Here is a 23,163-nt window from a genome sequence, read left to right on the forward strand (position 1 = left end):
AAAAAGCAAAAAAGCGAAAAATCTGGACTAGGGAAGAAAACATCTCTATTATGAAAGCTTACTATCAGTCTGAGCCAGAAAAACATGGATTTCAAAAACGAATGTATCAAATTTGGAAGGTGAACCACACGGACTGTGATATCAGTGAACAAAGGCTAATGGACCAACGATGTGTAATTCTGAGCCACAAATTTATCACTACAGCAGAATTAACAGGAAACAAGAAAAAGCAACTAATGGTCTGAGTATACCACCAAAGAAGAGTAACATCAAGAATGATTTGCAGACTCAAAAGCAAATTGAGGAAGAAAGGTAGGAAGAGACTGCTGAAATGGATGAAGATAAAGAACAAGGAAGCACTGAAGAGCAACCACCAACAGATATTGCTCAATTAGGTGAGAAAATAAAGTATCAAATGGAAGATGCTGAAAGAACACGTTTGCCAAAGTTGAACCAAGTGAACCAGAAAGAATTGAGAAATGTACTAAAAAAGGTCAATGAGGCTGTGCAAACCATTCAAACCACTACATTAGCTGAAACAAACCAGCTGATGTATGCAGCAGCCTTCATAACCACCAAAGAATTGGGTTTGAAAATACAAAGGAACCAAAGATATATTTTAAGAAGGTATTTGGTTGATACCTAGGACCCTGGCAGCAAACCATATCAACCATCAGCACCAGTCAATGGTATTTGTAATGCATTTTTGAATGTTCAGTTAGCTGAGTTTCATGTTTAATGAATAAAGTATATAAATAGAAACCATTAAAAAAAAAGAAAGCAGATAGATAGTGTTTAAAATTTCCGTTTAATAATGGTGGAAACACACACACACAAACACCAATATGCTATCATTGGCAATATTTGAAAGTTTTATACCTTGAGTTGCAGAATGACAACATTCTGAATCAGAAAGCGATAGGCATTATACCAGGGCAGGAAAACATCTTTCAGCACATCTCTTACACCTTCCTCCTTGAATCTTAGGTTTTCTGCTCTTACAACTGGAGAATTGATAAGGTACAACCTATAGCAGCAAATAGAAACATAGAGAAACTTTTTTCTGCTTTCAAATGTTCAGCAGCCACTTTAAACATGTGTACTTTTAACATTCTGAAAATTCTTTTACCCAGGAAAGATGGGTTGATATTGCTTAGCAACTTGCAATGCAATGTTCCCTATTCAATGGCGCCTTAATCAACGGTGTTAATCTAATTCCAAGCCTCCCCACACAAAACTTATTGTAGCTACATAAAAATTTATTAGCATTTACAGAACAGCCTAATAGACTTAGGATATTTTATTAATTGCAATCTTATTTTATCTGCTGAATGCAACTTTAGAAATTCATTTGAAAAGACTTTGTTCTCAACTCGTTCATTTCATTCTTTTCAAGTATTTTTTCATGTTTTCAGGCAATAGCTTTCTCCAACTTAATTTTTTTTCTAGGCACACTCCCAGATTTCCACCTGATGTAATTTTGCAAGATTACCATGAAGACTAATTTTAGCTAAGGTTTTAAAAAACCCAAATCCAAAATATTCTTAATATCTGATTACGGCATACTACTGATTCAGAAGATGCTCAATAAACTTACTATCATGTTCACATGATAGAACTGACCCAGCTACTCTGTGTCAGTCACCTGATTCATCTTGGTGCACCAACAGTACATAATCTATAATCTTCAAATTAACTATATGTATTTTTTTTTCAATTTTCTACTACTGTAAACTTATAGCAATAGCACCTAGACTTATATACTTCTTCACTGTGCTTTACAGCCCTCTCTAAGTGGTTTACAGGGTCCTTATTTTACCCAACTTAGAAGGATGGAAGGCTGAGTCAATCTTCAACCTGGTGAGATTAGAACAGCCAAATAGCAGGCAGCCAGCAAGCAGCAGAATAGCCTGCACTCTAATCACTACGCCACCACAGCTCATTTTTAAAATATAAAGAACTTCCCATTATTACCAGCCAAGATGGCTTGTAGCCATGCTATCCCAATACATCCTGAGGGCATCAAAGACTCACAGAAATTAATGAGAACAGAAAGAGAAGACAAGCACATTCATACCTCAGTGCATCAGCTCCATAAGAGTTGACAATTTTTGTTGGATCTGGGTAATTCTTCTTTCGTTTGCTCATCTTTTGCCCATCACTAAAAGGGATTAAATATAGGAAATATAACAAAACACACCTTTTTTGGCAGTTTTCACATTAATTCAACTGCCCATGAGAAAGCTGTTCAACATCTGACAAAAGACAAGAAGCATCTATATTTTAAAACGCTGATAATGTGCTGCAAAATACAGACGGGGGAAAAAAACAACCTTTGGCAATCCACATTTAATAGTTTAAACTTATGGTTAAGTCTCATTACCCAAACCTTTTTCAGTTTATTTTACCCCTCTGAAATTATAGCTGAACTTGAATCCTTATTCAAGGAACTGTTACTTCATTTTAAGGAGCCCAATAAAGACTCCCGCCTTCTTGACCTTCTGAAAGAGCCTGAGGACTTGGCTCTCCCAATTGGCTTGGGGCCCCAAGGGGGGGGGGGAACCACACTGTAGATGGTTGATCAACTAATAGCAGCTCCCACCTTACCACCACCACCACTCCCGGGTACATTCTGCTTCTTTTATACACATTCATAATATTATTATCTTTTAGTTTTAGTGATAATTTGTATTTCTGTATAATTTATATAGTCTGTTTCCCTGAAAATAAACCTTCCCAGATAGTAAGACCAATCGGGCTTTTGAGTGCATGCGCTAAAATAAGCCCTCCCCGAAAATATTGCAACAAAACAGCAGCCATGAGGTGACCATGCTCACCGCCTCCTGCACCTCAAAAATAATAAGACGTCCCCGAAAATAAGGCAAAGTGCTTATTTGAGGGGTCAAACATGGTAACACGGTAGATATATATTTATGGTTTTAGCTTAATGTTGTAAGCCACTCAGAATAGCTTTCTAGTGAGATGGACAGAAACAGATTTAATAAATAATAATAACACCAAGGATGACCCATGTAAAAATATTCAATATAGGCAGCAGAAATTTAATAAGGAATAAAATATTATTATACTTGCCTGGCAAGAACTAGGCCATTTACAATTACATTTTTGAAAGGAGGCTTTCCGAAGAGGGCTGACGATAACACCAGCAAAGTGTAAAACCTGGGAGAAAAAAATGATACTAGCTGACTCTAGGCCGGTTGTTATTAAAATAATATACATACATTTTTGTAAAATCATTTTTAATTAAACCAAGCCAAATCTTTATATTATATTTGAACGCATGGACATATTCATTTCCCAAAATTATATTCTGCTTAACTTCTGGAAAATATGAACTTGGATTATTATCTTGAATTACTGGCTTCTAAAATACCTGTCTGAAACATTTGTAGGTATGTGTTGCTCACTATAAATAATACTTAAATATTTATATAAGACGCACCTTTTTCCCTAAAAAAAGAGGCTGAAAATCTGGGTGCGTCTTATACACTGAATACAACATTTTTTGCCTCCCGAAACCCTGCCCCCTTCACCAAAATCGCCGTACATAGCCTTTAGGAGGCTTCCAGAGTGCTCCTGGGGGCTGGGGAAGGCAGAAATGAGCATAAAATGGGACATTTTTGCTCAGTTCTGGGGGAGGGCACCCCAGGAGCACTTTACAAGCCTCCTAAAGGCTATTCATGCCCTTTTTTAAAAAAAATGGGGCCGTTTTTGCAAAAAAACGGTTGTTTTGGGGAGGTTTTCAGAGTGAAAAAAATTTTTTGATTTGCCTCTTCAAAATCTTGGTGCGTCTTATACTCCGGTGCGTCTTATACTCTGAAAAATGGTATTTAAACCATTGTACTTTACCCAACTTATGTGACCCAGAAAGCTTGTCTGCCCTCTGGAATGATATTCATCCAAACATCCAGATGGATGTATCCTGATGTCACTGATGTCACTGCAGGAAGCTAGTAAAACCCTAACTAACGTATTCTCCTAGCTTGGGGCCAAAATGAAGTTCAGTCTGTGGGATTGTGTGTTGTTTTGGGGGCCATTCATATTTTTTTTCCTTTTATACTTTTAATTGTAAACTGCCCAGAATTATTGGGAGTCAGACAGTCTATCAATTGTAAATAAATAATCCTTACCCACCATAATACATGACTGATGCAGGTTGCCTTACTTTGGCTCAGAAAGAAGATGCTTTTTTTAAGAAACAAATTAGTGGGAAAGGCAAATGATCTGAACAATAGTGCCCATGTAGCCAGCCAACTTGTGATGGGTGAAATTAATTCTTGTTGCTTGCCTTTAACTATTGTAATATCTAGGTAAGGTTTCTCTTTTTATTCTCAATACTTGTCTTATCTTTTCCCCTCCCCTAATCTTCAATTTTATTTTCCTCTTTTTTCTATCAGTGTATCTAACCCATCGCATGTTTTCCTTGACTTCTCTTTTCCTGTTTCTGTTGAAAGGAGGAAGGTTTTTCTTATAGTGGTTTTAAATGAGTCAAGGCTGATAAAGCCAGATGTGAAACCAATTCATTGTACATATTTTATTTTATAAGCAATTAATATTGATACATAATACAATTAATTAATTTATTGTTTTTGTATGATCCTTGTCCTTTTAGGTTCTGTGGTTTCAGGCAGATGTATATGCACATTTCCATAGCACTATTATCTACACATTTACAAGTGTGTTACAAATACACATTCACTGGGGCAAAAAGCTAAGGATTGCTTTCAGTTGGAATTTGCTAAGTTAAAAGCAATGTGTAGGATTTTGGTTTATGTGGTTGATCACACAATCAAACAGATGTTTAGGTTGGATTTGACATTTTTATTCATTTTTACTTAGTCCTTCACAAGATCTGGGAAAGGTAGATATTGTGTGATTGGTGTTAAATATGTTGTTGCAAGATGTTCAGCTACAAAGCTATTTTTTGTAATTAACTGGTGAGTTTGGCAATGTAGGTAGTGTTTAAGCCACAGATACTTTGAAATTATTATTTATACTTCCTTTTCAAAGTATTGTCTTAGATTTGGGATCTCTCTTTTGGATAAAAAACAGCTCTATTTTAAGATAAGAATTCTCAACACACTACTACATTTATGAAGTCTTGCATAGAATAAATAATAAAACTGTTACCATCCTCTGGTTTGGTCAATGCCTTCAGCTATGAAATCAGCAGGAAAAGCATCTTCAAATTCCCTCTTATTCTCAAATGGATAATGGACTTGGGCATAAGGCATACTTCCACTTTCAAACCAGCAGTCAAACACTTCTGAAACACGATGTAAGACACCTTTGCCACAGCATGAAGGGATAGTTATGTGATCAACACTAAAGAAAGAAAAAAATCCAGTAACTGATACTGAATATTTATTTCAGAAGTAGTAATGTAATATTTTTCCCTAGTGTATAGACACCATCAGTTTTGGTGGTTTTATCGTTTCAATTAACACAGATGTTGTATTATTCATACTGTTGATGTTTACTTTTGCGGAAAACTGCTGGGAAGCAATTCATTGAAATCTGTGTTATTTAATTTTAATAAATAAATAAATAAATAAATAAATAAATAAATAAATAAATAAATAAATAAATAATGGCGTGGCAATCCCTAAAGTCAGCCCTAACGCAAGACAGCACTTTTAAAAAAGCTGAGCAGTGGAGTTTGTGGGACTCCTTAAGAGGAAAAAACACCAACCTCTTTAATCACTCAAGGCCAGGGCTTCTTGTAGGAGGAGAACTCCTTGAAGGCCTGCTCTTTGTCTGAAACAATTCTCTTTTTTCCTGATATATATTGTGCTAGCTTCAAGTTCTTAGTTCCTTTTGACTTTCTGAGCTACGGATTTATCCCCAGCTTTCAATCCTTAGACTAGGGGCCATTTCAGTTTCTGAAATTTCAGACTGTCAGGCTTTATCTTCCATTGTAAGTTCACCTACTGACTTACTCTCTGTTCCAGTCTGCAGGCAAAAATTCTCTTAATATGACTTTTGCTGTACGGATGCCTTAGTCTCCTCTACAATCTTCAGCCTCTCTATTTCACATTGAACTGATCCACAGCTAAATTAATAAAGCACTTAAAACCAACACACCAATTCATTCCTCCTTGTGAGCCTTGAACAGGAATGGTCGCTGAAAGGTACTCATGCTGGCTCATTCATTCAATAAGAGCACAAGGAAGATTCTTTTCAAACACTTCAAACACTTTCTCCCAGTATATCCAAACTGATAAAAGGACAGACCAAGGGGGATTCACACATGATGGCCCATATATCTTTTAAAATGAAGGTTTTTTTTGGGGGGGGGGGGTTTAAAATAATAATTCAAAGTGGACAAATGATAAGCTTGATGAATCTTTACTTGCTTCTAGAATAATCACGAACCTTTCTCTGTGGAGATCAGTGATTTTCACTCCTGACAGTTCTTCCAGTTCTGCTACAGACCCAATACAAACCACCTGTCAACATTCAATACATTTGCATATTTATTTATTTGTTTTTAAAAAAATAAACATTTCTCTAAATTAAAAGTAGAAGCAGTGACTCCAAAATAGGAACTGAATTTGTGAGTTTAACCAGTACATTTTAAATGTGTTTAATTTTAAATGTGAAAACATCATTTTTCATAATCAAATACTGTAACCTTTTAACGAGGGCTATATAGTCTACAGTGACAAAGGCTGGCTAAGATATTACATGCACAAATGCCCTATGGATCCTGTATCCATTGCAAATGAGCCTATTCTTAGACAAGACTCAGAAATTAAGTGCCCCCAAAAGCTACTTATGGTAGAGTTGGCTATCTTTGTAAAACAATTTAGGCTAGTACAAATCAGCAAGAATCTCATATCTGAACATGAGCAAAAAATATACAAAGCACATTTATATAAAATATAAGCTATCAAGTTATTTAGTTCATAAGAATTATGATACAAAGTTCATTCTCGTATTGCCTTTTCTTACCTACCTCTTCAAAATCATCACTGACCCACAATGGAATAGGTGTTCCCCAATAACGGTTTCGTGAAATAGCCCAATCCCGTGCATCTCTCAACCAGTTGCCAAACCGCTTCTCTCTCACGAAGTCAGGAACCCTAATCATTTTTTAAAAAGATTCTTAATTATGCACTGTTATGTGTACATTCTCTTCTGGGTTGGCTGACATTTCCTGCTCATTTAACCATAGTTAACTGTCAGGAGAAATCTTCTCTCCTACTCCTAATAGCACTAGCAGTAGCATATAGACTTTCTAGCCTTCTCTAAGCAGTTTACTGAGTCAGCCTATTGCCCCCACCAATCTGGGTTCTCATTTTACCCACCTCGGAAGGATGGAAGGATGAGTTAACCTTGAGCCTGGTGAGATTCGATCTGCCAAACTGCTGGCAGCTGGTGATCAGCAGAAGTAGCCTGCAGTACTGCACTCTAACCACTGTGCTACTTTCAGCCCAGCAATCTCAGCCATTAAGACTTTTATTTCTACCAATCTTGATTCTTAGCACTGGCCCATAAGAAGCATTATCCCTCTCCCAGTGCACTATTTATTGTTATTTTACATTTCATTTTTTCATTGGGCCACTCAGTGGTAAGCAGTCTTGTTCTATTCAATGGCCCTATGCAAGATTCTTAACGCATGCCTCAGTGTTTATTTCTATCTCTTGAAAGCCCCCATTTTTCAATGGTTAACCAAGAATATTAAATAGTAATATTTAGTTTTCTTGAACAAGAATCAGTCAAAACAGAAATTCATTCCACACTTCACTTTATAAAATAAGGGTTCATATTAAATTAATCAGGTTTTAGAGCATATTGGTTTTCATGGCCTATGAGAATGTAATTGTCTTCAGAGATTTTAGAATATGAACTTATTAAACTGCACTCTTAATGCTGACCTTAGAAGAATCTTTAAAATCACAAATGGAATACTGAATAAAGATAAAAGAGCAACTGAGCAAGATATGGATGGGCAGTATCTTCCTTTCTAAGTATAGAAAAATATATCCCAATTTAATTTGCTAAGTAGAAATTCAGAAAGGAAACAATATAAGCAAAATTATATATTATTTGCAACATGCTTTATATTTTTTTCAGAGTCTGAACATCCATGTTTTTTAAATCAAGCACAGCATACAATACAAAAATACTAAGAAGCAAAATATATAGCAATTGTATTCTCTGCTCAAAGAGAAAACTTCTGAACAGTTGCAATATAAAGTATAAAATATAGAGAAATTCCCCTTAAGGGACTGTAGAAAATAGATAGTTGTTCTCTGATTGATCAATTGATTATGTGTCATAAAGCTGTTTTCAACTCCTAGCAACCATGTAGTCTGTTCTCTAGAAACAATCAAAAGGGAAAGAATGCTGTATGTAACTATTAATATCCAAAGACATGCCTGGACAACATCTCTGCCCCCATGTAACAACAATAAAGATACAAAGTCCCACCAGCATTTTAAAAAAAATTCAAATCCACACCATGACATAACTACTACAGCCTTTCCCAGGTAATTATTTTTCCAGACTCATTTTTGAGCCAGCCAAAGTTTCTAGAGCAATTTCAAAGAACACGGACCTATCTTAGAGCTTTTTAAAAAAAACAACTGTGCTTTATGACATAGAACTGTATCTTTTAATAGAGGTTGATTATCACTTGGTCTATGGCTGTCATCTAGTTTATTGCCAATTTCAAATTACCGATTCATATATCCACTGCCATAGCTAGGCTTAATGAGAAAAAGAAGTACAGCTAGGTATCATCCAGGAATCCTACAGCCTGCATGTCACATACAACATTACTTATAAACCTTGGTTTATACAATTATTAGAGTAACTTCTATTAGTTACTCTCAGGTGTAATGAAATCACATGGATAATTTGGTTTTTTCCTTCTCCTTCATCCACTACATACTGGAATGAGGCTGGGTAGTTTGCAGTGCAGTGTGATGGCATGGTGTGAACCTGGCCCTATCATGGCTATTAATAGTAGTGACATGGTTTTGCTTGGGCACAGAATATTACATGAATGTGACCACTGTATTTTGTTAACCTGGTTTAACAAGTTCTATGAACTCAGCCACCTACTAACTCACTGAATATATTCTTTCATCTCTCCCCCCACCCACCCTACTCAGGAATATTATCTTGACTGTAAGGGCAATATCAGAAGCAACTAGCATGAAACCAAACTCTTCTGATACAAAGTATTACCTAACCTAATAATGAAATACCTGCAGGAAAATAACTAAGCCCAGAACTCAATAGTTCAAGCCTGAGCAACCTCTAATATATAACACATATAGGCAAAAAAATGTTTCAGAAAACATGCACATGGGAGAAATGGAGAGGCAGGCAAACCCTTACAATAATGAGCAAGAGAATCCCTGCATACAAGCCTGACATTGACAAACGTTCATCTCTTTCTTATATCCCTTCTCCCTTTTTCCAAATCCCATTCGGGTCTTAAAACAACAAACTCCTGTGCCTTCAATGTGAAATCCCAAAAGGACTGTTACTCACAAGAACTCTGGGAAATCTCAAAAGTCTTACCCAGTTGTAAATCTGGCATGAATCAGATTTTCTTGGAAACAGAAACAGACAAAGCCATTAGGACTTCTGCCGCCTTTATTAGAATCATTTTCCCTCATTTTATACTTATCTGTATCCTGGCCAAACTTTCATATGCTCTTCTTATCTTTAGAACACTATATTTGTATTTCTTTGTATTGCTTTTTAATTAATAACAAAAAAGAGAAAAACAGCAAAACCCAAAGATAACAGTGATGGAGATACAAACATTGTCAAAGAGTAGGAAAAAAAACACAAAAAAGTACTTTAGCAAAAAAGTGAAAGAAATATGACAAAGTAAAAATATGTGTCATTATAACAATAAACACTTAGAATTCTATATATACACTTGTCTAACGTAAGTACTATTCACGTACATATACATTCCTAATACATTTATTGGACTCCATTTCGATATCTTGCCCCCAGATGCAAAATTGGCCCGTGGTCTCCTGGGCCTTCCAGATGAGCATGAAGACTTAGCTCTGCCAACTGATGCGAGGATGAAAGATGGGCACAGAATCCTGGGGCGGTTGGTGGCCCAAGATTGCTCTCTCTGCCTTTTAACCTATCTTTTATCCTTGCTTTTATCTGTTTGTCAACTGTATTTTTATTATTTTATTTGTAAACTGCCTAGAGTCTTTTAGATGGATAGTACGAAATTATGTTTACATAGAAAGGACTATCAAAAACAGCACTTTGTTGGAGATGTAGTAAGGATAATGCTTCTTTAAAACATATGTTTCTTACCAAGTTTGGGGAGAAAGTTATGGATTATATAAACATGGTTATGCAACAAAAGTTAAAATTTTCAGAGGATTTTTTTTTTAAAAAAAACTATACACCTAGTATATGAATTTGTCAAGCGGACAACGTAAATTGATTCTCTGTGCCCTTACTAAGAATAAAAGTCTGACATTGTGACACTGGAAATATAAGTGCATGGCTACATTTATTCAATAGTTTGAAGGCCTTATTGTAATTGCCACTCACAAGCAGATTGCTTTTAGATGCAGACTTTGTATAATAAGTATAATAAAAGAAGAGATTTTTGTAGACAGAATATAAGACTAAACAAAAAACAATTACCTTACCAAATAACTATGGTTAGTGTATATTTTGTTCTTAACAATAACCAGTCAACCAAACAAGAAAACAGTTTTAAAAAGAATTTGTATTTCCCAAAGAAATTTTGCAAGTTGCTTAGCCCTACAGGGGACATACATAAGGAATTTATGTGCACTTCTGATTTTATATTCCACCAGGAGATACTTTAGAAAAGCAATTATTATATACTGCCATCTAGTTTTACAGTCTTGTTATGGCTTGCTTACAATATGTTCTTTTGGAAAATTATAATCAGTTCTAAAGTATTGGACTATAAAACCTGACTAGTTCATCTGCTGCACTCAGTCATTGGGATCCCAATTAGTCAACTCACCACTTCTAACTTGCTTTGGACCAGAGTGTCCCAAATTCTTAGGTGTATCTCCCTTAGGGAGGTGCCAACAGAACATTTTAGCTGTACATTGTTCAAATAAATCCACTTTTCCCAAAGTTTCATTGTATTATTTTCCTGGTTCGTTTCTCTTCATTTTGTTCTTTGGAATTTTAGAGGAGGTACATACATTTAGACTGCACTAAAGGGAGGTATGATGGCGAAAAGTTTAGGAATCCCTACTTAGTTAAATTACAGTTGCTGTTAGTTGCGAACTCATGTACGACCCATCGTAACCCCATGGACGACGTTCCTCCAGGCCTTCTTGTCCTCTACCATCCTCTGGAGTCCATTTAAGCTGACTCCAAGTGCTTCGGTGACTCCATCCAGCCACCTCATTCTCTGTCGTCCCCGTCTTCTTTTGCCCTCAATCTTTCCCAGCATTAGGCTCTTCTCCAGTGAGTCCTTCTTTTCATTAGATGACCAAACTATTTGAGTTTCATCTTCAGGATCTGGCCTTCTAAGGAACAGTCAGGGTTGATCTCCTCTAGGACTGACTGATTTGATCGCCTTGCAGTCCAAGGGACTCGCAGGAGTCTTCTCCAGCACCATAGTTCAAAGGCCTCAATTCTTTGGCACTCAGCCTTTCTTATGCTCCAACTTCCACAGCACAGTAAGCTGTAAATCACAATACAGTACTCCAACCTTTCTCAGATAATGGCATCTGTGGGAACCTGAGAATATTTCGTAACAACTCTCCAAAACAGATAATATTGGAGACGGTTGCCCTTTCACCAAATGATTGTAATGGATGTCCAATGGAAAAATGCCCACTGATCAGCAGGACAACTGATGAGGAAGTGCCTGTCCCTTTTTGTCTTTTTTTTAAAAAGCCCTTTGACCCCCTCAACTTATGCTCGCTTAGATTCTCTTTTCTGGGAAGAGAGGAGCAATCCCAAGTAAAGGGGTGAATTGCCACCAGTTGCCATTTTTCTTTTCTAAGAATAAATAGCATGCACGCATTTTTAGAGAGAAAAATATTGGGGATGACAGCTTCATTTAAAGAAAAAAATATAATGAACTTTTAAAAATGAGAGTGAGCAGCCATACTGTTGGTTATTGAGATATTTCAGAGCCCCTGGGCACCACACAGGGAATCTCTCAGCCCTTCAAGGTAGATAAGAAACAAGATGCTGCATAGGCCTAAAAATTATTGTTATTCAAATGGCTCACTGGAGAAGAGCCTAATGCTGGGAAAGATTGAGGGCAAAACAGAGGATGAGGTGGCTGGATGGAGTCACTGAAGCAATCAGTATGAACTTAAATGGACTCCCAAGAATGGTGGAAGACTGGAAGGCCTGGAGGAACATTGTGCATGGGGTTGCGATGGGTCAGACATGACTTCGCAACTAACAACAACATAGTAATGGAATCTTGCAAGCCTGAATAACCTTTTCTTCCTCTCTCTTTTATCTTGTTATGAATAATGGAATGCTGCAGTGGCGCAGTGGCTAGAATGCAGTACTGCAGACTACTTCTGCTGACTGCCGGCTGCCGGCAATTTGGAAGATCAAATCACACCAGGCTCAAGGTTGACCCAGCCTTCTATCCTAAGGTCAGTAAAATGGGGGCCCAGATTGTTGGGGGCAATATGCTGACTCTGTAAACCATTTAGAGAGGGCTGTAAAGCACTGTGAAGTGGTACATGTCTAAGTGCCATTGCTATTAGTTGTTTCATAAATTTCTATCTTTGTATAGGCTTAACCTAAATCTGTTTGTTGCCTCGCTCCATCAATGTACTCCTTACTACTTTCTCAAGAATTTTAGAATTGTAGACCCAGTTGCTCTTATTGATAAGGAAACAGAACTTCAGATATGCGTCATTTATAAAATAAACACTATTTATGTAAAACATTTGTATGTCATTTCTCATTTTATATATTCCAATTTGTTTATTTGGATTGTTTAAACTTGCCATTCTAAAGGAATGATTTTTGGTTCTTTTTCTTTGACAGTTCCATTTAACTTAAAATTACAGACTAGTTGCACTTTGCTCCTTCTAGTTAGTAGTTAATTAGAATCTTGATTTTTAGTTAGTAAATTCCTAAATATAATATAAGAGGAAACAATATAAAAAATATTTTTATTGCTACAATTCCTTATTACTAGAACTTAGGGTTATTCACTTTTAAATGATCAGCAAGATCATAGTTCATCATAGTTTAAGATCAGCTATTCCTAAATCTTAAAATATGTCAGTTCAAAAGCACGTTAGTATTAAGTCATCTCATTAAAAACTAATTAGCAATTCAATTATGTTATAAAATTTGCCAAATCATATTCAATCTAGTTCATCACAGAAAACACCTATAAGGAATAAAAAGGATTCCTAAGAGACATTAAGTCCCATCAATCAGCAATTATTCTATAGTCAGCGCAAGCATCACAATGAATTCCAAAGATTTTATAGAATCCACAAGTCTTTGGTCCTCCAGAGTTTTTATACTTAGAACACAGGAAATTCCTCAAGAGTCTTGACTGAATTAACAGACAGTAGCCTTGTATCTTTACATGGTGCCAAAGTCGAACAAACTAGTTATTTTGAGCATTCTCAAAATTTTTGATGACATTTAATCCAAATATATATAAATACACACAGACACACAAAAACACACTTAAAATGACCATGTAAACATAAAACACATTTTAAAATACCATATTAAAGGGTCAAAATGTGGAAATTAATCTGATATAGATGCCCATTAACATACAAGATAGTTTAATACTATTATTTTTCCCATTAGCATATTAGCACTGCAGTATGTATAAAAGGATTTACTTTCTGTAGACTCTATAAAATCCTAAATTCCTTCATCTGCTATCATAAACCAGTGAGTAGAATCTGATACAAAGAATTTCTTTACATTTAGCTGAATAAAAAGTTTCTACCATTCTAAGATGCTATTCTCATCCACAGATGAACTTTTAGATTAAAAATAAAACCCTTCATCCTTAATGTCATGAAGCATAAACTGCAATTTGATCCTCTTGCATTAATGATCTTTCCAGAGCCAAAACAAGCATTATGCTAAAAGATTTGAACAGCAAGATATCACTGAACAAGTTCTATTCAGTAAGACTATTCTCTATATTTATTTCACATATTCTTGGTAAGTAGCATATGCTTTTGTTTTTAATTAGATTATGAATTGTCAAAACAAAGATTATGTTTACAAAGCTTGCTAAAAGACATTCTCCTGGGTTTTCCCAAGTCAAGAATTCAACTCCACAAAATTAAAATAAGGCAGAGTTTAAGTTCACTTGGCAAAATACACATATCACATTCCCATGCCACTAACTGCCATGTTTAAAATAAAAAGAAGGGAAAGGCAGCAAGCTTTATATAGTTCTACAACATGCAATATCATGAAAGTATTTTTGGAGGGTTAAGACCTCCTCCCTATTAATTTAATGCATGAATGCTGATTTGTTGTATGCAGAATGTAGACTCAGAATGTCCCAGCATTCCTTAGAACATTTTGATGTTTGATAATGTTCCAGTTTGGCCTTTTGGGGGATGGTTCCTTCAATTCCAAAACATGAATTTTCCAATACAGAAAGAGGTTTATAGCGTTGTAGATGTTGTCTATTATGGCTCAGTAGTTAAAGTCGCTGAGCTTGTCAGCTGGGAAGCTGATAGCCTGGGCTCAAGAGCCGAGTGCCGTGTAACGGGGTGAGCTCCCATTACTTGCCCCAGCTCCCACCAACCTAGCACTTTGAAACCATGCAAGTAAATAGGCACCACTTCCGTGGGAAGGTAACAGGGATCCTGTGCACTTTGCCGTACAGTCACGCTGGCCACATGACCACAGAAAAGTCTTTGGACAATGCTAGCTCACCTCAGGTAAGAAACAAAGATGAGCACCACTCCCTAGAATTGAACATAGCTGGTCAGGGGAAATCTTTACCTTTACCTTAGATGTTGCCTAGTCCTGAAACTCAGTCTGACTCCTTTCTAATAAGGTTGACTTCAGAAATGTCAAATGCCTATTTAGCAATAGCAGTTAGACTTATATACTGCTTCATAGGGCTTTCAGCCCTCTCTAAGCGGTTTAGAGAGTCAGCATACCGCCCCCACAGTCTGGGTCCTCATTTCACCCACCTCGGAAGGATGGAAGGCTGAGTCAACCTTGAGCCGGTGAGATTTGAACCGCTGAACTGCAGATAACAGTCAGCTGAAGTGGCCTGCAGTACTGCACCCTAACCACTGCGCCACCTTGGCTCTATTTATTTGGGGAATATGACTATATGACTATTCATTAAATGTATATGCCATCCATCACACTATAAGGCAAGTCTTAACATCCCAGCATTCACAAGAATATCAAGGTGCTATTACAAAACAGGGGGGGGGGCTAAATATTTCTGACCAATTCTTTCATTCATCTTTATGCCCAGTCTTTCTCTAGTCTCCCCACAATCTCCCACAGGAACCATCTTTGAAGAGCAATAGGTTGGCCTTTATGAATGAAATGTTAACTATTGATTAGTGCACCTCTTTCCTTCGTTAGAATCAATTCTGTCAATACATGAATATTTTTAAAAAATAAATAATGCATGTTGATGGATATACTATACAGATATAGAAAATATTATTTCTGATTTACATAGAAAAATAAAAAGGAAAGAAGGCCAGAGAACCGATGACCAAATGCAATATTTAAACCCTTTTAAAATTCCTGCTAAAACAATTAAAAAGCACACTCATAAGAATATTTAGGGAGGGGGGAATCAATGAACACAGAACTATCTTCAGATCTTAAAAGAATAAAGCATGATGTAACATCAGCACCTTTGGAGAAGTGTGGTTTTGTTAACGATTTTGTTTTTATGACTCAAAGCACATTCTACTAATTAAGTCAGAAAAACAAGATGAACGGAGATAAAACATGAACTAAAAACCAAAGAATGACATCTGGGTACTCTGTTGAGCTTATCATAATGAACCACTGGCAATGCCTCTTTAAAAAGGCATCTCATTGCAACCAGAGTTTAGATTTAACTAGATATTTAAGCAATTCATTGTTAAACAGAAAAAAAGAGTAGATCACAGTACCAATAACATTGAGAATTGTTTTCCAGCAACTTTTCCACCATGTGTTCCACACGAACAAACCAGCTTGGAACCGCTTTATATATCAGAGGTGTATCTGACCTGAAAGAAATTGAATAGACAGAAAAAAATGTGGTTTTTTTTAAACTATTCTGCAAAGTTTGAATGACCATATTTGGTTTCCATCTAAAAGTTAATGGATAGATTCCAATTGATTTTATGTGGAATATTATTGTATCTGTTGCAGCCAAATCTAGCTAAATTGTTTATAATAAATGTTTTAGTACATCAACATATACTCTTTTAATGAAAACTATCAAAGGGCTAGATTCATTATGCCAACCTTAGAACTATTCATGAGTTTTTATATCTTGCAAACAAATGTATTTAGCTACAGCTGACTTAATTTTATTGCCACACATAAACCAACAGACCCCAGTTCCCCACTTTTCTATGTCTTGCCCATGATTAGCTTTAGTTCCATTCGCATTGCTGCATGTTATTACTAGATGAGCATGAATGACAAAAAGCTCTTAAGTTGCCTCTTGTTTCGTGGATAATTCCTTTTAAAATCAGTAATGGAACTTGTATACTGGAGACAGCAGCAGTAAATACTGCAGGCAAAAGAATGAATCTTATAGAGAGAAAATATATGAATGTTAACTTTGGAATGAGTTAGAAGGAGCCACAGTCTTTCCTGTTCTTCTTTAACTTCCTCATTGTTGGAATATTTAACTTTGCATTCTATTTCATGAGCAAGATTGTTCAAACTGGCTCTGCAGTCATTCTGATAATCATTTTGTGTCTGCCTAAAGATAAGAAAAAGGGCCAATGCTAGAGAGAGGAGATGGTAAGCAAGCAAGAAAGGGTCATGTTGACATTCCAGGCAGTCAGACCATTTCCTTCTGTTTAGCAATCTAAGAATTGAGGGCAAGAAGTCCATGGCATATAGTGATAATGGTGACCCAGATACACCAATAATTCACACACCTCCAAAGCAAATATTTATTTTTTAGTATATTTATATGGACACCCTTCCTCAAAAGAACTCTGGACAACAGACTATAGAACAAAATAATAATCTTTCCTTAAAAATATTAAACATGTCCTTAATTATTTCACTAGCAGTATTGTTATACCGCTAGTGAAATACATGTTTAATGTTTTTAAGCTATACCTGCAATCAAATCAGAGCTCATCTGCAACCTGACCCCAATGCCTGGAAGAATGCCAAGATCTTCACAGTCTTCAAGGAGGCCAACTGGATTGGACTATCTGTATCTCAGGGAGGAGGTGGCTCCACAAAATAAGTGCCAGGACAGAGACAACATTTTTCCTAGGCTCCACCTAGGATGATAATACAACTTCCCATGCCCATTCTGCCTGATTTAGCGTGATGGGCAGACACTAGGGGAAGATAGCCCTTCACTAGGACTAGGGGAAGATAGCCCTTCAACAACCTATCCCCATGTCATGTAGAGCCATTAAAGGGCACCCATGACAACCAGCCCATGCAGTGCACCCAGAACCCCTTTGGAAGCCAATGCAGCTCATAGGTGCCCTATATGGCATATTTTACTGCACACTAGACAGCTGAATTTTCCAATTGCTCTTTAAGGGAAGACCCATGTAGAACATGTGACAATAGCCCAAATGAGAAGTGACTAACGCTTGTCTGACCATGAGCAGTACCTTCTGATCTAGGCAAAACTGGTGTACAAGGCTACAATTACAAATGGCTTTCCTAGCCACGGCTGTTGTGAACAGAAACCATATGTGCAGCACAATATCCAAATTACACACCAACACTCCCTGCAGGACTGATACCTCATTCAGAATCAATGATGAAAAATCATTAGATTTGGGGGGGGGGGAATGACACCACACATTAAAACTCACAGCTAATCAGACTTGTCAGTTTGATTCTTCCATATCCGGACCCACATAAACTCTAGACACTGGAGAAAAAATGCCTCAATGGCATCACTTGAGAGCCAGAGCTAAGATATATGATACTTGACCCCATGTTGACAGATGATCTCACCCAACGATTTCATGTTGATGTTAAATAGGAAGCCCAAGGGGAGGAACATTACATTAAACGTTTCTGTGTTTGCTGTGTATGCACCCAAGAGATGCAATTGCAAAAGTAACACCATCTGTTGGTTTCCGGTATTTGCGCAGTGCACATGGAGGGTCTTGTTTTACTTTTGATGCTGAAATTCAGGATATCTAGAAGGTGAAAAGGTAACCTTCAGAGGCACAGGCTACCCATGCACTCCTACATTGACTAACCCATCATTAACACAGTAAGTACGGTACTTTATGTTTGACGTTAAATGTCTCTGTTTGTCTGTTTTCATTATGTACATGTTGCTCTTTTGTTTGTGGAGGAATCAGAATAAAATTTAAAATGTCAGAGTCTATACAAGTTGTCCTGCTGAGCTCAGCGGGTTTCCTGTGGTATTCTACGGAGCTTTGTGCTACCAAGACCAGAAAGGAACTGTGGGGTTTTTTCCCCGATTCTGTTCGCTGCAGTTTTCTTTAGCAATACAAATAGAAAAAGAAGAGTTGTTTTGATCAGCAAGAGTCCGTGCATGACTCATCACTGCTCTTTTCCCGGGTATGCCACAGAGTATTGAGGATGTACATGCAATTTACATTTAGAACATCAATGCTGGAAACCATGAGGAGAGGGAGTAATAATTTTTCAATTTCATTTTCTCAGGACCTCTTCTCTCTTAGGAATCAGCAGGAGTTTTTTTCTATTGTACCAAGAGGTAGAAACTGAAGTTTTGTTTTGTTTTCGTTTTCGTTTTGTTTTGTTGGGGGGTGGGGTGGCAGTCAACAAGGGTAAAATGAAAAATCCTTAAATACAATGGTGGAGGGAGACAGCATATTCCTATGATTGGCCCAAACAAGTAGGCACATCTGAAATGCAATAGTGAGTGAGTGAGTGAGTGTGTGTGTGTGTGTTCTAGCATAACTCTGGAATGCCTCGAGCAATTTCAATCAAACTTAGTACACAGATGACTTATTCTCTGGAAAAATATAATGGGGGGGTAAAACACCCCTAACACCTCTCGGGATGTGTGTTAAGATACAGCCTGTTGTGCCTTAAAATGGCTTCTACTGTACAGCACAGTGGAGTTGCCATGGTAACAGTTTCACAGTACTCCCAAGGGGGCTCCCACTGGTAAGGGGGAAAATCCAACATTAGAAATTACGTTTGGTCCAGACATTCTCCCCCTATAAATAAATACCCAGGCAACGCCGGGTTATCAGCTAGTTTGAGATAAAAGTGGAAGAGAGCCAGTTTGATATAGTAGTTAAGGCATCAGGCTAGTTGGATAACCGTAGCTTTACTCTCAGCTCTAGGAAGAAGGCAATGGCAAACCACTTCTGAAAAACCTTGTCAAGAAAACTATAGGGATTCATCCAGCCAGGTGCCAGGCTCAAAGGTATTTCCCCCATTCCACATTGAGATAAAGCACTTTCCATTTCATGTACACCTATATTCTACAAGTAGAATACTAGTACATATATTTGAATATAATTTTTAATTTTTGAAGAAGAATATATAATTTTTAATTTTTGAAGGATATAGTAGTACGATTTTTTTCAAAAATATGTGATCAAGCAGGACGCTCATTTTAAACTTGTATTGTACTAAAACTTCTTACCTCCAGCAGAAAGGATAGCTGTGCTTAAAAGTGCTGATATGGACCAATCTTCCTCGTTCCTTTAGCCATTTGATTATATTTTTATCTGCGTCCTAACAAAACAAATTGTTAAGTTTAACATGAAGCCAAAATATCTCCCAGGTAAGTAATTTGTAAATTGGTAGCCATTTCCACTGTATTACACAATACTATTGAAAAGTAGCACTGTATTTAAAAAATCAAATTCTGGAAAATAGACACTTCAAAGTCAATTTAAAGTTCTTGAACACAGGTAAATTGCAGTATCTCACCTAGCTATTACCAAACAAAGTGCTTGGGTTCATACATAATGGTTTGTTTTAGGTTGAATAAAATCAACAACATCATTGTGAATGAATTTAAACACCCTAGTAGGTCAAAAAGAAACATTATGTGTAATTTCATTGAATCTAAAGGGTCATTTATGAAGCTATTGTTGCAGAGCCAAGAGATCTGGTAGTTTGTCTCAAGAACAAGAGATTTAAAGACCTAGTCATTTAGACTGGAACTAGGACATGGAACAGTGATGGGTTCCGGATCCCGGTGCAACTGGTACGGTGCAACGGGGCCCGGTGTGCCCCACATGCAGGCATGCCGAGGTGGCGCAGTGGTTAGAGTACAATACTCCAGGCCACTTGAGCTGACTGCTAACTGCAGTTCGGTGGTTCAAATCTCACCGGCTCAAAGGTTGACTCAGCCTTCCATTTCATTTTTTTTTTTCATTTATACTTTATTTGTATGCCGCCCTTTTCCCTGAGGGGACTCAGGGCGGCTCACAGTTGAAGGGGGGGGGGGGAAGACAGACAAGTTATAAACATAGAGTCATACACCGTTAAAAACACAACAGTCACACTATTCGAGTGGGGTTACAAGTCGTTAGCCCCAGGCCTGTTGGAACAGCCAGCTTTTAAGGGCTATGCGGAAGGTCCGGAGGGTGGTGAGGGTACGAATCTCCACGGGGAGTTCGTTCCAGAGGGTCGGAGCAGCCACCGAGAAGGCTCTCCTCCGGGTAGTTGCCAGTCGACATTGGCTGGCTGATGGAATTCGGAGGAGGCCTAATCTATGTGATCTTATTGGTCTAGAGGAGGTAATTGGCAGTAGGCGGTCTCTCAAGTATCCAGATCCAATACCATGAAGGGCTTTGTAGGTGACAAGTAGCACCTTGAAGCGTACCCGGAGATCAACAGGCAGCCAGTGCAGCTCGCAGAGGATAGGTGTTACGTGGGTGAATCGAGGGGCACCCACGACCGCTCGCGCGGCCTCATTCTGGACCAGCTGAAGTCGCCGAATACTCTTCAAGGGCAGCCCCATGTAGAGCACATTGCAGTATTCCAGCCTAGAGGTCACAAGGGCACGAGTGACTGTTGTGAGTGCCTCCCGGTTCAGGTTGGGGCGCAACTGGTGCACCAGGCGAACCTGGGCAAATGCCCCCCTGGTCACAGCTGACAAATGATGTTCGAAGGTCAGCTGTGAGTTCAGGAGGACTCCCAAGTTGCGAACCCTATCTGAGGGGTGTAAAATTTGACCCCCCAGCCTGAGAGATGGAACACCGTACCGGAACAATACCCGGTACTCCCAGCAGGCACTGGTACACCAGTACTGGGGTGTACCGCCTACAACCAACCACTGATATGGAACCTAAATATGAAAACACAGAATAGATACAACCCAGAAGATTATAGATGATTTTTTCAAGCAAAATTCCTAGCTTATTCAGGACTACTAACCTTGACGTACTGTCCAGAGAAGTCTGTCACTTCTGCTGTAAAACATCCTGAAGCATCAACAGGACAAACAGGCACTGAATCCTTCTGAATAATATTAAAATCCATGCAGACCCTATAATCATCCTATAAGAGTAAAGAAATACAAAATAACCTAGGGTTGGTTTTTTGGGAGGTTTTTTTTTTTTTTTTTTTGGCTTTGGAGATAGACTTTTACAGTTCAAAATACTAACTAATACTATCTAATACTATCATGGATAATATTTTCTTTACATTATGAAATATTTCTGTAGAATCAAAATATTTTTTGTGAAAGTTCTCTTCTATATATGGTATCTAATATTTAATCATACCAAGAATTGATTCAACATGCACATTTGTTGCCTTTGGCGTGCAGTATCAACTGGTGACTTGGATGTGTCAGTAACTTATCACAATGAAGCCACAACTGTTTGAACATAATACACTGAAACATTTTATGATTTGCTTGGTTTTACCTTACTATGTAAAAACATCGTAGTTATTCAAAGATGTTTATGATGTTCAGCTTCCTATATTCTGGAATGGGTTAATAACAAAGCTGAGCTGGGTTCCCAACACTATTTAAGAAACAGAATACCCAGTGATAAAACTAGATATACTAATTTAATTTAAGATAGCTTTCTATGTATCAAGAGAATAAGAAACATCCCTTCTAGATGTCCCATGCATTTTTCATTTTCTTGACATGCCAATGTAAAGCATACAGGGTACAGCATCTTACCATTATAATTGAAAATACATGTCAGATCAACAGCCACATTCTACACTATTCTATACAGATGGCCTTCTGCCAAAAATCCACCCTTGACCTATGTACCAAGTAACACAAAATTGATTAACTGGCTGATTTGATTAAATGTCTTCAAGTAGCTGTTGATTACTAGCAACCACATAAATTTTCTGATTATCTGGTCCTTCAGATATTCCAATTGTGCACCAATTAGCACTGCGACTGAATCTATTCACTGTGCTGTTAGCTGTCCTCTTATCTTTCCTTCCCTCCTTCCAGGATTAGATCCACCCTATTATTTTACACATCCCATTGCTACATGGTTTCTTGTAATCAATAGGGAATAGCTCCAGAATCACTCATAACGATAGTCCCAACCACAAGCTTTCTTAAAAGAGGCCAAGTCTCAATGATATATAAGCATATATCTATAAAGATAAGATAAATATGGATACTTTTTGTACAGTATCAGTACAAGATAGAAAAGAGTCAAACAGGTTAGAAATTAGTAGTTCAGAAAGAAATTCTGAATCTCAATAAGTACGTACAAGCAGCAGAGCTACAATAAAGTCATCAGCGGTTGTAAACTTACAGCACCAAAGTAAGGAGCTTGATGTACAACTCCTGTACCTTCTTCTTCCTTCACATAGTTGTCAGTCACTACAGAAAAAGCACCATTTTCTCTGCACTGGAAGAAAAATAGAGTTTTCAAAATGCAGAAAATAACAATATGGAAAAGATGTGAAAACATCACAGAATGTTAAGATACTGATTTCTTGCTGCAAATGTAATTAGTCTTTTTTCCAATATGGATTCTTTTAGATATTTAGCTATGTCAT

The 23,163-nt window shown here is 37.4% G+C and overlaps 1 protein-coding gene across 1 annotated transcript in view; it reads right to left on the reverse strand.

Annotated features, from left to right (window-relative positions):
* IARS1 (isoleucyl-tRNA synthetase 1) overlaps window positions 1–23,163 on the reverse strand; it is a 77,107-nt gene that overhangs the window by 36,192 nt on the left and 17,752 nt on the right. The window contains exons 10-19 of the mRNA XM_087709129.1: window positions 22,917–23,012; window positions 21,556–21,678; window positions 19,811–19,902; window positions 16,131–16,229; window positions 6,980–7,106; window positions 6,397–6,470; window positions 5,152–5,346; window positions 3,094–3,180; window positions 2,078–2,161; window positions 880–1,027 (exon numbers count right to left, since the gene is read on the reverse strand). Of these exons, the coding sequence (XP_087565255.1) occupies window positions 880–1,027; window positions 2,078–2,161; window positions 3,094–3,180; window positions 5,152–5,346; window positions 6,397–6,470; window positions 6,980–7,106; window positions 16,131–16,229; window positions 19,811–19,902; window positions 21,556–21,678; window positions 22,917–23,012 (1,125 nt within the window). The remainder of the gene's footprint in view (window positions 1–879; window positions 1,028–2,077; window positions 2,162–3,093; window positions 3,181–5,151; window positions 5,347–6,396; window positions 6,471–6,979; window positions 7,107–16,130; window positions 16,230–19,810; window positions 19,903–21,555; window positions 21,679–22,916; window positions 23,013–23,163) is intronic.

This window comes from Thamnophis sirtalis, unplaced genomic scaffold (genome assembly GCF_051295495.1).
Source record: "Thamnophis sirtalis isolate CommonGarterSnake01/CBP01778 unplaced genomic scaffold, rThaSir2_p1.2 scaffold_3, whole genome shotgun sequence".
NCBI classification, from domain to species: domain Eukaryota; kingdom Metazoa; phylum Chordata; class Lepidosauria; order Squamata; family Natricidae; genus Thamnophis; species Thamnophis sirtalis.